Genomic DNA, 14,084 nt, shown 5'->3' with positions numbered 1-14,084 from the left:
AGATAGTAGATTGAGATACATGGATGCATAGATCTATAGTTTATTTGTACATCTGTATGGAAGTTATGCCTTTGCATGCATATGTGCACACATTTGGATGGAGAGGGAGGGAAGAATGGAGGAAAGGGATGGAAGGAAATAGGAACAAACTGAAATATAGGAGATTTGGTCCGAATGTGAGAAAACACTTCTCTACTGAGCACTGGCACAGGATGTCCAGACTGGCTATGGAGCCTCCTCCTTGGCAATGTTCAGAAGCTGCTTGGACGTGGACCTGGGCAGCCTGCTCTGGGTGGCTCTGCTTGAGGGCTCAGACCAGTTGGGCCCAGAGGTCCCTGCCAATCTCAGCCATTCTATGATTCTGTAATATTTGCATATATACATATATATACACAAACATGCACTTTTATATAATCTTCTCATGTAACTAGAGGAATTAAATGAGAAAAGCATAGTGATTGTCCAACGTAACACAATGAGTTTGTTTCACTTGTGGAAGGAAGTCCAGATCAGTTTTGTACCTCATCTCTTGGACTGCATCATACCTCCATCTCCTTCTCTATTTATATGCAGCATATGAATACATCCTGCAGAAAGAGAACTCTAGTAGCTGATTTTGAAACCCTTTACTTTAAAATTAAATTTTGGTGCCTTTCTCATCTCTGTTTTCTCAATGTTCATTTCAAAAGTTGTAATTAAAAATGTTTGCTTTACTCCATTGGCTGGGTAGTATAGTAGTAATTGCAAGAAATAAATTTAGATAGTAATTGAGTGGAGACTCAAAAACAATAGAGTGAAAGCAAATCTAATTTTACTGACTACTGTGGGGCAAGTGACTGTTTATACCAACTATTACCTGTGTTTTGAACAGTGCATTGTCGATTTGCCTGTATTTACTTGGCTATGGAAAAAAGTGGCTTCAGTACTGACAATTAACATTGTCGCACAGCCAAATCTTCTCTCCAGCTGTCCAGTTTTCCACCAAAGACCCAATTCTAGCTTCAACAAAAAACTAAAGAGCTTCATGGGGTCTCTAGAATCTTTGGTATCTGTTCAAGTGAAATATGTCAGCCTTCCAGTTTTAAGACATTTTATACAGAACTATATTTTTAGAACTGTTCTAATATGAAGTCATGCACAAGCTTGTAAAATCTCTTCTTGTATGTGATTTCAAAGTACCTCACAAATATTTACTATAGCAAACAATCAGAAAGATAAGAGAAAGATAGAAGAATGTGTGAACTGGCAGACTTGCGCTAGCCAGCTTTATATGCCTGAATTTTGGTTTGTTGGGCTTTCCTTTTTTTCATCTAGCCTTGCTTTTCACTTCCCAGTGTATTGCATTTCCTTCCAAGGAGGAGAGCAGTGCACTGGATCTGATACAGCTTAAGCATTTCACCAAGAAGTAATTCATGTTACTGCAAATACATGATTACAATAAGAGTAGATTAAATTCATCCAATAGGATTTTTTTTTTCCTATTTTAATTTTAGTTCAAGGATAGTGTGTGTCATCTAGATTTACAGCTAGTGAAAAATTTGAAGTTGTATTTGCAAAGAAAAAAAATGTTAGCAGTTTTTCTGTTTTTCAGTAATAGGAATATTCTGTTTGCCAGTATTATTTTTTGCCACAGGTTATCTATTTCATCTGAACTTTCAAAATTACAACAGATATTTTTCATTTATAGTATTTCAGTTTAAAAATAAAGCCTAATTCAAAAATTATACTGAAATTCATTTCCAAGAAACAAAACATTATATTGGCAGATTAGCTTTGATATGGTATGCTAGGTCTGTGTAGCAGAGCTGCTTTGACCTTTGTGGTAGACAAATGTGTATCTCAAAATTAGGAAAAGAACTTCAGATGCAACAGTGAAGCCTAAAAAAGTAGAACAATAAGAATTTAACTTCAGTATACTTAGCATGTCTTCCAGCTCTTCTGGCTCTGCCATAAATTCAGTGACAGACTTTATAGCTTCCAACTTCAGGATTCCTTTAGTCTAAGAGGGATATTACCCAAATAGATGAAATAGGACTTATCACAGAACAATATTTTTAAAGACAGAAAATTTTGTTATTTGTCTATCGTCTTCCTGGAGTTTGCAAAACTTTTCAGTGAGAACTCCTGGACTGTTTTAATCTGATGGCAAAAGAAAGCAGCACTGATTGCTATTTAATTGCCATTATCTTACTAATGCCAAATTTGTGACCCATATTAATTGCAAATACAAGAAGATTTTCACATGAAACAGTGAATACCTTTGAAGTTGTGTGGAAACATCTCTGCCTTTTGGTACTTTTTCTTTTTTTAAAATAAATTGGCATGGTTGTGACTCGTACTACAGTTGGAAACACACTTTTAAGCATTCTGTGGTTTAATTTCTGAGTTCCTCTACATTTTTTTCCCCCCTCAGAGACTATGAGGAAGATATTTCATGAAAAGGGCATCTTGGCAGGAGAAGAAAGAGCTTTTAAGCCCCATCTGACCTTTATGAAGTTGTCAAAATCAGCACAGCTTCGTAAGCAGGTGAGCTCACATTTCACATAGCTTAGCAGCAATCTAGAAAGTTTAATTTGTAGATGAACGAAGGAGTTGCTTATGCTATAGCATCATAGTTTTACATCTTTGTTGCCAGCTGAAGAGGTAAGACTTTAAAATAGTGGTATGTTATAAGGAATAATTAGGAATACATCTTCTGTGTAAAAAGCAGTCCTATACTGTACTGTAGGTTAATACTCTTGATATTCGCATTACAGTAAAATCATAGCCTGTTTTCTTTTGTGGAACTATGCAAAGCAAAAAGATGGAATTACTTGTTCAAAAGTACAGAATTAGTACTAAAGTGTAGATCACTGGAAATGCTGTCACAGTATTTATATGCTGCTTGTGTGGATATTGTTTGGTTACTCTGTGGGAGAAAATAAGAAAATAAACAGGGGAATTTATGTGTTGATTATGCATAATATGCAGGCAATAAATAAAATATGCAATTTTGATTGAATATGTTTTGGTAAATTACACAGTAGTGATAAAATGCAGCATTATATTCTCTTGCAGATATCTATTTCTTGCCCATTTATTAGCTTTTTTGACAAGAAAAATAGACAAACATAGAAGTAAGCTACAATAACTATAATGAGAAATATAGAGAAGCAGTAATAGGATATCTAGCTTTTTGTTTCACACTAACTTAACAGTAATTTATTATTAACATAAGATATATTCCATAAAATTTATTTGCTGGCATTGCAATAAAATGCTTTATGTAACCTTTCAACATTGGCTCGGAAAGTAATTTTCAAAAGAAGTATTTTCTAAAAATAAGGATTAAAGTACATAGTATAATTACTGTCATGTGATTTAGCAAGCATTAAAGTATTTATTCATTAGAAAAAAACTACAAAATATGAAAAGTGAAGATCTTAATTAAGGAATATTCTGAAATCAACTGGAAGATGGAATGAGTTCTGAAATGCATTAAGTAGCTTCAGGGACATAATGCATAGTTACTCTGAAGCGAAATAAGAACTTGTCTGCAGGTTGTAGGTGGTGTGTTACAGCTCATAAAATTGTAGGATGAAGCTTTTGCTTGTATTAACAGCTGCTTTTTAAAACATTCTAAAAATCCACAGCTTTTCTAGAATATCAGCTGTTCATCAATGTAACTGTTTTGTTAAAACATCTCAGATAATCAAGGTGCTTTTTTGCCAGTCTGCTTTTTTTTTTTTTAAACATTCATCTACCTTGCATGAAGTATTGGCCAGGATACATATTTTCTGTGTTCTGATATTCACAGCTACTGACAGAACTGGGTCGGTGTCATTTCCAATCATCTTCCTTAGTCCTCTGTAATACTGGATAATACACACAGTATTCTAAAGATGCACTGTTTAGAAGATATTATGTATTAAAAATCTGTAAATGATCAGGAATTTTTGTCAGTCAATCCACTGTCTGGCATTAGCATCAGTCTTCTCTATCATTTTTTTAAACTGTGTCCATATATTTAGCAAGATAGTTTCATTGCATTTCCTGACAACAATAAATAACAACATGAAATGCAGAAATTCTATCTATTTTGTAGTACATCTTAACATAATGTTTGATTGCATTTTCGGATCATATAACAGCATGAAAACCAAGAAATGGAGAGTGGATGACGATGGCATGAGAAAGCATATAAAAGAGTAAACAGAACAAAGTAATTGACTTTAGTTCACAGCTACAGCTTCAAAAATATATTATTATTTTTTTAAATGTGAGATTTCTAATTTGAATCAGTACTTTAAACCATTCTCCATACAATGACATCTAAATTCCACCAACAGTTCCTTTTGTAAAAATAATTTTAAATATCTTTTTACATTTTGTGACCTATGTATCTTCTGAGGCTTGAGAGTTGAGAGTTCTGAGACTTGAACTTTGCAAAGTTGTCACGGGTATTTACAATTTAAAAGAGTTTGAGAGTTCAAAATGAAGAAAAATCTCAAGAAAACAGCTTTCCACTTTGAAGTCACATTAAGCTGACCAAATGATAAATGTTTTTTTTTAAAAAAAAAGAAAAACAGAAAAACCAAAAAACACAACCTTGGAAATAGAAATTAGTAAAGGATAACATTTCAGATAAAGTGGGTAAGGAAAGAGCTGTCTGAGTGCCCTCTCAGCTTCTCAGGTTAAAGAACCTTCTTAACTGCTCAGAAGTGGAGAAACTTATTCTTCACATTCAGCTTGACAATCCTGAAATCAAATGTGCATGAAAAACTTCCCCACATTAAGCAGGCACAGTGTGTCTTTGGGTGCCCTTTGGAATAAGACAAAGGGAGATAATTTACTTGCACATGCCTAGTTGCTTCCACAGCTGACTTGGATGATAAGAATACTGGGTTAGTATCATCATCTTCTGTACACAGAACAACTGAAACACAGTGAAAGAAGTAACTGAGTTTTGCACTTAAAAATAACATTTCTATTCTCGTTTACCTCACTATCCTGCTACATTGCTGTAGGTCAGTCACAACCCCTCTGTGTTTCATTTATCTGCTATTTATTTCAGGGAGTGTTGTGAGGCACACCTGATAAATGCTGTATAATATTCAGAGATCCTTTAGTACATAGTGCTGCCTGAACTGCAAATATGATGAAATGGATTTTGTTAGTAGAAGACTGACAATTACACTGCTCAGATAGCATCTGCTTAATTAAAAAGCTGTATATCCTTAGTTCAGGCATAAGTTGACAAGAAAGTATTCCAAGACTGTAATTTAAGAATATTTGACATATGGTATTCCTCTATGCAGCACATATTTAGAATGCAGAATGTATAATTAATAAAAGAGAATATATTTGTGAGAAAAATCTATAAACAACACTTGTAAGTATAATACGTGGCTATCATTCAACTTCAGTGGTAATAAGATGTGAGATGTTATTTTGCAGGCAGTATTATTACGACTACACTGAAAGTAGCAGCAACTGCACAGTTTGTCATTTACTCTTGTATTTTTTAACGTAATTTATGTTAAATTTTTGTCACTATCCTAGTTTCATTAGAGATAACAAAAGTTACTTACTTTGTAGTATCATAAATGCACATCATAAAAGGAGGAAATTCTGCACTGAGTCTGCACTGAACTGTCTCTGATTTCAGGTTTTTTTGGTGGACACTTATGCTCACCTTCTTGCTGTTGTCAGTGAAACATACCAAACAGATAAAATGTTTAGTAGCTATGTTAAGTACTTCAGTGTTAGTAATTATGAATATAACTTTTTTTTTTCTCATACAATTTTTTCTCTTGGATTAGTGATAGTGGAATCTCAGCTTCCTGAAATCAAGTAGAGCTGAAGAGAGATCCAATATATCTGCTGATTCTGTCTGATTAGCAATACTGTTACGGTTACAGACAATCAGTTATCTAATGTCTTTTCTGTCTTAGAGAACTTAGACAAGGCACTTATGCTATTGCAGGGAAGGTTATTACTTCTGTGGTAGTTACATATCATGCCTCCTCTTTATTCATGTTCATGTACGTGTTGCATACACAGTGATCAAATGCTGGGTTCAGAGTCGATCCTTGGCACTGACAGAAGTGAAACAGACTGCCTTTGCTCTGGTATTAATATTTTAAGTTTTACTCAATAGTTGAAAAAAATGCTGGTTCATGTCTTAAATGCCTAGTATAGTTTACCATTTCCTGGACTTGTAATTTTGTTTTTGTACTCACAGAGCATAGTTATATATTCTTACTCTGCAGGACCATAAGAGAGTGATTATCAATAAAACCTAAGCGTTTCCCCTCTAGTTAGACCCCACTGATTCTGACTCCCATTCTTTTTATATCAGCTCTTGGAATCTCTTGCCTTTCCGGCCAGAAATGCAGCTTTATTAAATGTCACAGAGCTCATTAAATCCCTCTATATTTCCATTAACCAGTGTCTACATTAGTAGTTTGTACTGTAACAACGTGATTTGTTGATCTGGGAGTCCAAGGCACATACTTCTATGTGATCCTTTGATGATGATTCTAAAATGACTGAAATGATTACTTCAGCAGTACACAAAACAATAAACACTTTGTTTTTATAGTGTCATGAGACCAGCAAAACTATTTTGATTTTTCTACAGTATTTTTTCAATCTGAGAATCGAACAGTAGTGGCTCAAAATGCATGATCCAGCAGCTGGAAGAGGTTCTTGAATTCTCCTCTTTCAGTCTTCCTGCTTTCATATCATGCACCATACAGGGATATATAACTTCCATACTGATTTTAAACAAGAATAAGAAATGACATACACTATAGACAATTTTTAAAAGTGAAATGTAGTGTGAGGCTTTAGTCATACTCATTATTGTTGAAATTAACAAACCATCCTACTGAATATGGCAGATATCTTGTAATACATGCTTTTAGATATAGCCATGCTATAGAATTGAGGCTGCAGAGGGCAACACCTCTTTATGCATGAACTCTTCTAAGTTCACATTAGGATTATCAAGGTCTAGGTTAAGAAACTTTTCAACAACAGCCTTGCATTTTTCCATCTGGTCTCCTTTTGAAGGATGATCAATACGTTTGATAGCTTTTCCATTGCGAATCAGTTCTGATACTTCCACTCCTCTTTCAATAATTTTGGCAGGCATTCCAGCTAGCGCAGCAATGTTGGCAGCATGACTAACAGTGGATACTCCTTGTTTGATCTGATAGAAAAACACCAACTCATCTCCATCTTGGTGAGTCTCCATGGTCAGGTATTCCAGAAGAGGTGTGTCAGGCAAAAGTTCCAGCTGCATTAAGCTGTGAAAATTAGTGGACACAAAGACCTGTGGACACTGGGTACCTTGATTGATCCAGTACTTCAGCACAGCAGCCAGAAGGGCCAGGCCATCTAGTGTGTTGGTCCCTTTGCCAAACTCATCAATAAGTACCAACGACCTCTCTGTGGAATTGTTTACTGCCTTGGCAACCTGGTTAAGATCAATCATGAATGTGGAGAGTCCTACAGAAACTGATTCCCTAGTGTGGATTCTTGTGTAAATCCCATCAATTGCTCCGATCTCTGCCTCTGCTGCAGGCACATAACTGCCAATTAGACCCATAAATATTATAAGACCTACTTGCTTTAAGTAGACACTCTTTCCAGATGAGTTGGGCCCAGTGATTATCTTTATTCGTCTGGTAGCCTCACCACTGTTCACAGGATTAGCCACAAATGTCTTTGCACACAGTTCCATCAGTGGATGTCTTCCATCCTTGATGTGGAAGCCATGGCGCTGAGTAAAGTGTGGCCTGCAGTAGGAGTTCTCCCGGGCCATCACTGCCAAAGCCAACAGCACATCCAGGTGTGCAGTATACTCAATCACGCTGTTAAGCACTTCAGACCTCTCCAAGATCTTTGCCTGCAGCTGGTGCATAATAAGTGTTTCTTGGTCTCTTATCTCACAGTGCAAGTCACCCAGCAGGCTGTCTAGCTCCTTAGTTCTAGCACTTCTGTAGTGCAGTTTATCCTCTGACAAGAACATGAAGTCCAAACCTTCAATTTCAAAGTCACTTTTATCCACCATATTTGGTAGCCGTGGAATGGAGAGAAGGAACCCAATCAAAGGAATGTAGATCACACAACAGGAAGGAATATGGCTGTCCAACGTTTCCAGTTCTTTTTGTGCCACTTCTGTAAGAAAGTCTGACAGACCCATTAGCCTTCGCTTCTTTTCATCAATGGTGGGGTCCACGTTGGGTCTAACAGTGAAGCGATTTTGTGAGATGCTGCCTTCAAAGTCCACCACTTTGCTGATGAGACTAGCAATGTATTGCAGATCATCAGTGAAGACACGTGAAATAATCTGAAAGAGTTCAATACTATGGGGCAGAGAGCGACATGTGTCTCTAAGGCACAGTGCACTGCACACTGTCTTATAGAGTGCTTGCCAGTCACTAACTTTTGTATGGGATAGAGTCATTCTTTTTAGAATAAGAGGCACATTTTTTATATTCCTGAGGCAATCTTGAAGGGTAAGGACTGTTTCATGGTTCTGAGCCAACAGGAAGAAGTGGATAACATCCAGCCGTTTGTTTAGCTCTGTCAAGTTCCGAGTAGGTCGCGTAAGCCACAGCCTCAAAAGTTTTTCTCCCCGTTTGCACCTACAGCGATTTAAAATCCCATATAAACTGAATCCTTCTTTTAATCCACTAGAAAGCTTATACACAGAAGGATGGATATCACTTTTAAATATCTGTAGGACACTGTAAGTGTCTTGGTCTATATTCACAGTTTCTAACACCACAAACTTTCTAAAGGCCAAAACAGGAACTGCAATACCGCTTTCTTCTAGTTCAACTCCAACCCTTCTCCTGTCCAGGTACTTAAGGAGCCCCCCTAATGCTCTTATCATGAGTGGGCTCTCAAAAGGGATGACTGAGGACAAATAAAGAATTTTTTCTGTTGCAGTCATATGGGATGGGATAAATGGAAATTGTCTAGATAGGATTCGTTGCTTGCTGACTTCTAGGCCAAAATCTGTGTTAGGAAACAGGACAATTTCTATTTTTCCTTTATCGCTATCACTGTCTGCTAAGTTTGTCAGGAAATTGGCAATATTCTGATCCTGTTTTGCACTTGTCACTATGCATTTAGGATGAACTTCCCCAGTCACTTTTTGCAGTAGCTCAAGGCCTTCGCTATCAGGTGTATCAGGCATGAAGTAAACTGAGCAATCTTCTGTATCATAGTAAGCAACAGCAAACTCCCCTGCATACCACAAGACAGACATATGTATCTCAGAACACTCTTGCTCCTCTTGTTCAGACGCAAGCAGCGGTGGCAAGGGGCAACTCGTGGCTGACGTGGCACTCATTCTGTTGGAGAACAAAATCCCTGACTGGATGTGGTCCAGTGCAACCTGCTGCAGGCTACTGCTTTGAGCCAGGGGGCAGACAGGTGATTGCCAGAGGTCCTTCCCAACCTCAGCAACTCAGACCTGCACCCAGCATTTCTGTGAAGTATTTACGCACCTCCTTCTTCACACAGTGCCAATTTCTGTGCCAGCAGATGAATGTTTGCTGTAGGAGTCAGCCAGTCTCCCCTACAGAAGCCACAGTAACAGCCAACTCTCTGCCTCCAGCTCCACTCCTTACCCTCCACTCATCCTCCTCGCTCACCGGTGGACAGCTCGCTGCGGCCGTGTGAAGCCCGCGACTTCCACCTCGGCCCTTTTCCTCCTTCCCTTCGCCGGGCAGGAGCCTGGCTCCCGGCCTGTCAGGAGGCCCTGCGCCGGGGCCGAACCGCTCCACCCGGCCCGCAGCGCCGCCTCTGGCCGCCGCGATGCCAGCCCGGCCCTCGGCCGGCGGCGGGCTGTGCTGCTGCGCGGGCTCTTCGCCTGGCCGTGTGCCCCATAGGCTTCCGCTCACTGTGGCACTGCTTCAGGGGCCGGGTGTTTTCTTCCTCCCCACCCAGCACCCAAGTATAGCACGTCTTCGTAATCGAGTGTCTGTAGCTTTCCCATGTGGGAGCAGCTCCTCTTCTCCACTGCTCCAGACACGTATAAATGAGCCATGACCTTCCCGTGCACCTGCATTGTTTCATCCTTTCGCCATCAGCACCTCATTGCAGCCATTGCAGGCAGGGCTCCATCAACTGCTCCAACTTACTACAAATATCATTCAGTTTTCCAAATATCTTCCAGGAATGTGTCAACAGCAAACCTCGATTCCTGACCATTTAGCATTTGATTCACTCATGACGAGTCTGTTTTTGACAAGCACCATCCCAGCCCCTTTTGAATGCTGTTTCTTATTGGAGCATGATGATCTCAATCTCTTCCCTGGATTCCTCCCTCATTTTCTTCACCGACTACTTGAGGCTTCACATTTTGACAAGCATTCTCCTGGCTGAAAAGGTCTTTCTTTAAATTACTGTTGGAAGACTAAGCGTATTTCAAAGAACTGTCAGCCAGAGAACACCAACTGATGATTTAGTTTCAAAATAACCTTAGTATCTAAGAACTAATTTAGCCATAGAATATCATATTTTAAATAACGAGTGAGTTTGGAATACACTTATACTTGCAAGGAGATTGCGTACCTTAGATAGAAAACATCCACCACTAGATGTCATCATTTCAGAGATTAAAGAACTGGAAAGACATTTCTGACCTGGTTGAACAAGACTTACGGTGATAGAACCAAATGTGCAGGTTCTTAGAGAAACAAGGTTCTTCTGAAGTGAATCTTTATTGAAGTAAAAACTCAGTAGAAATGCCTCCGGTTAGCACATATTGCATGTGAGTGACTGTGAAGGGATCACAAGAAATGAGCATGTGCACTGCTTAGACAAATGAATGTAGTATAAAGGTATGTGGAAAGAGAGAGCATCTGTCTGCTTTGGGGGATCTGGTGGAGGACCTTTTCAGCGTGGATGGGGATAAAAGAAAAGGAAGAAGCCAAAAACTGGCATATGGAGACACAAGCCTAACTAACGTGATTAAGGAGACAGCAACAAGAGTTAAACCTAGTCAGCACAATGATTGCTATGAGTGTGTGGAGTGTGGGAATGTTTATTTCCATCAGACTGTCTAGTAGAAGGCCTTGTCAAATGGGGTGATAAGGAGAAGAGGGAAGCCATAAACAAAATGTGTAGAAACACAAAGCCATCAAGTAAATGTAACACAGGCAAAACCAAGAAACAAACCCTGCCAATGACACTATTTGGTGGGCTGCTGGGAAAGTACAGGCAAAATAGGACATTGCAACTGTTGGTTTGTGTAAAACTTGATTGTCCAGGATGTTACAGTGGTTGGTGAGACTACAAACTAATGGAGGAAAGTACTGGGGAAGGGGGTATTGGAGAAACAAAGGAGGGACAAAAAAAGAGTGTAAAAAATCATGTAAAACAGCACTTGCTTCACCCCTGGAGCCTGTCCTGTTTTATTAAATCCTCTCTTAACCAGCTGTCTGCATAATCTCATTCCCAGTCCTGTGTGTGTGCTGCAAGGATGAGGGGCCAGCTACTGGCAGGACTGGTGTGTGTGAATTTGGAGTTAGGGCAGTGTGTGAGTTGCGCAGGCCTGCTGTGTGAGTGGCTGGAGCCAGTGGAGTCTCAGTGCCAGATGCTGAGGTGAGTAGGGTCTGTCTGCTGTCTGCCCTATCTGTGGGTACTGTTGCACCAGTGTCTTGCTGGGGCACTCCCAGTAATGTGTATGTCCTCTACACTTCTGCCTGTGTCTGGGGGTACATGCTCAGCTTTCCTACCAGTGGCACATGCACAGAGGACAGCAGCAAGTACATCCATCACAGAGCCTGTGTCCCCACAGTGCCAATCTGTTAGAAAAAAAACCCCAAAAACAGTATATATTTTCCTGTTTGATGACCTTGAAAACAAAAAACTGCTCTTGAGAAACATTTGAGATATTTCTCCATAATAACTTGCCTGGTGCTGATATGGAGAATAATTTACAGTTAAGTGTTCCATGAAAACTGTTGCAAACCATTTGAAATTAAAGCACTTGCAGTGTTGTGTATACTACATGACTGAAGAAGAATGAGTAGAAAGGAGGTGTAATGACATTTTTAATCCTTTGTTTAAGTTCTGCAGTAGATAACTGCTTAGCTGAAACAGAATATTTGGCATAGCATTGTTTCAGTACTCTTCTTTCATTTTGAAGCAAATTTCCATTCTAACAATACCTCTGGTTAAAATGAAAACTATAGGCATTAAATGTGAAAGTTCAGTCTTCTAGCAGATCCTGTAATTGAACTTTATATTGATATTTAAAGGTGAAAAAAATTGACTCAAGCCTTTACGAAGATTATAAAAGCCATTATTTTGGAAATGAAATCCTGCATCGCTTTGATCTTTGCTCTATGTTGAAAAAAAAGCAACCGAGTGGCTACTACTACTGTGAGTCCTCTGTTTTTCTTGGTAAGTACATCTTCATTTTCCTCTTTTATCAATGGTGTCTATAATTTATCTACATGAAAAGCCATTCTTTCTGCAGTGTGTGTTAGGAAATTTTTGTAATAATATCCATGGAGTCTGACAGAAGTCTGTCCTTCAAGTCTTGGCTCTCCAGGTATACTGGTGTATGCTTCTTGATGACAGCTAAAGCTTGTGGTTAACTATCCATCCCCAGTCCCATTTCTTATTCTAAAATGAGTGAGAGCTCATCTCTCTTTTGACTACAAAGGCAGCGTGTGTTACCAAATTTGATTAGACACAGTAACTAGAGATGATTAATTATAAATGAAATATCTCTGGTATGGGAGAGATGTGACTTCATTTATTCATATATAGAGAGAATTTAAATGATGTAACAGATTTAATAACTTCTCAGAGTATCATCAACACTTCTGACGTTGTACAGATACCTTGTGCAGAACATTACAATGCCAGAAATTACATTTGTCTACTCCTGCTTTATTTGAAATTTCACTCAGTAGTTATTCTAGGCTTGAATTCTGATTTTGCCACAAATCATGTATAGCTGGCATTTCAGGTGGTATGCACAGAAGGTCTATGCACTGAGAGTCTATGGGATAAAGGCACTATCATAAACCCACTTAGTTCCCACTAGCTGATGGTATAGCTTGGTTGAGACAACTGTTAGTCATATTAAGAACATGAGTTAAAATAGTCTTCAGTGGAATGTTTAGAAAATGTTTAGGATATTTACTTAAATACAGTCAACCCTTTCAACCTAGGTATATATTGTGTAATTTATTATCTTGAAAGATACCATTCCCACAGTTTGGAGATCTTTAATGGGATGACAGGCTAGTAGTCATACAGCAAAATGAAAATTTTTAATATTAATTGTAAGTTTTTTTCCCTTTCCTAATTAGGCAGGATCTTTCTTTGTATGTGCTGTGTCAGATGTGAATCTTAAAAGAGGTTTAAAACAGGGAACAGATCATGGTCTTAGAAGGTCAACTTATGTTTTTTCTTTGTAAACCTGTGATTTTATATTTTGGGTCATGTCAATTTTAATGTAGTGGTGTTTGAGGACATGAGATACTGACATTCATGCCAAAAGCTCATGTGAAGACTTAACTTTGGATTTTTCCTTTAGAAATAGAAATTCAGAAATGGAGCAAAACTTTGTTTTGCATGTTGTTAATGAGCAGTGGTTCCTGTTCAATAAGAATATGGATAGTCTTAAATGTTAATAAATTGAAGTCTTCACTTTGACATACTCAAGGAAAAAGAGAACATCTGTTCTTGTGTGGGTCCTCTAACAAGAAGAAAGAAATACAAAAAATCTCTTACAGGTGTCCTCAGCTACAAAATGCTTACTTAAAGACTATGATAAACTAATCCTCGTATACATTGCAGCATTTTCTAGAGTTCTGGTAATAAGCAGAAATATTCTTAACAAAAATTGACCAGAGGGATATCAACAAGCAAGTCAGTGGATATAACCTTTTCAACTTAAAAGCATCCTAGCTTTATTAATGAAAATATTCATGACCAAGGAATGATGGAATCCTCAGAAAGAGCGAATAAAACATACATTAGGGAAGTCTTTCAAGACTATTGTCATCCCTTCTAGCTCAATAGAAACATCTTAATTGTAGACAATTTTAAAGGAAAGCCAT

At 38.3% G+C, this 14,084-nt stretch overlaps 2 protein-coding genes across 4 annotated transcripts in view; one reads left to right on the top strand and one right to left on the bottom strand.

The window, feature by feature from the left end:
* The window catches only part of AKAP7 (A-kinase anchoring protein 7), a 75,600-nt gene that overhangs the window by 20,514 nt on the left and 41,002 nt on the right, over nucleotides 1-14,084 (top strand). For all 3 annotated transcript variants that reach the window (XR_016464365.1, XM_090135794.1, XM_031614290.2), the window contains exons 6-7: nucleotides 2,414-2,526; nucleotides 12,267-12,411. Coding sequence is in view for 2 of the 3 variants with exons in the window: in XM_090135794.1 (XP_089991920.1) it covers nucleotides 2,414-2,526; nucleotides 12,267-12,411 (258 nt within the window). In the remaining variant the exon portion in view is untranslated. The remainder of the gene's footprint in view (nucleotides 1-2,413; nucleotides 2,527-12,266; nucleotides 12,412-14,084) is intronic.
* MSH5 (mutS homolog 5) lies at nucleotides 2,535-9,349 on the bottom strand. Its single transcript, XM_031610544.2, has one exon. The coding sequence runs from the start codon at nucleotides 9,347-9,349 to the stop codon at nucleotides 6,920-6,922; it is 2,430 nt and encodes an 809-aa protein (XP_031466404.2). The 3' UTR covers nucleotides 2,535-6,919.

Source organism: Phasianus colchicus, chromosome 2 (assembly GCF_987193195.1).
Source record: "Phasianus colchicus chromosome 2, bPhaCol1.hap1.1, whole genome shotgun sequence".
Lineage (NCBI taxonomy): Eukaryota > Metazoa > Chordata > Aves > Galliformes > Phasianidae > Phasianus > Phasianus colchicus.
This window is presented reverse-complemented; position numbering and strand designations above follow the sequence as displayed.

What these genes read in the sequence shown, in the direction of transcription:
- MSH5 (XM_031610544.2), bottom strand. Translation starts at nt 9,349, where the DNA reads ATGAGTGCCACGTCAGCCACGAGTTGCCCCTTGCCACCGCTGCTTGCG.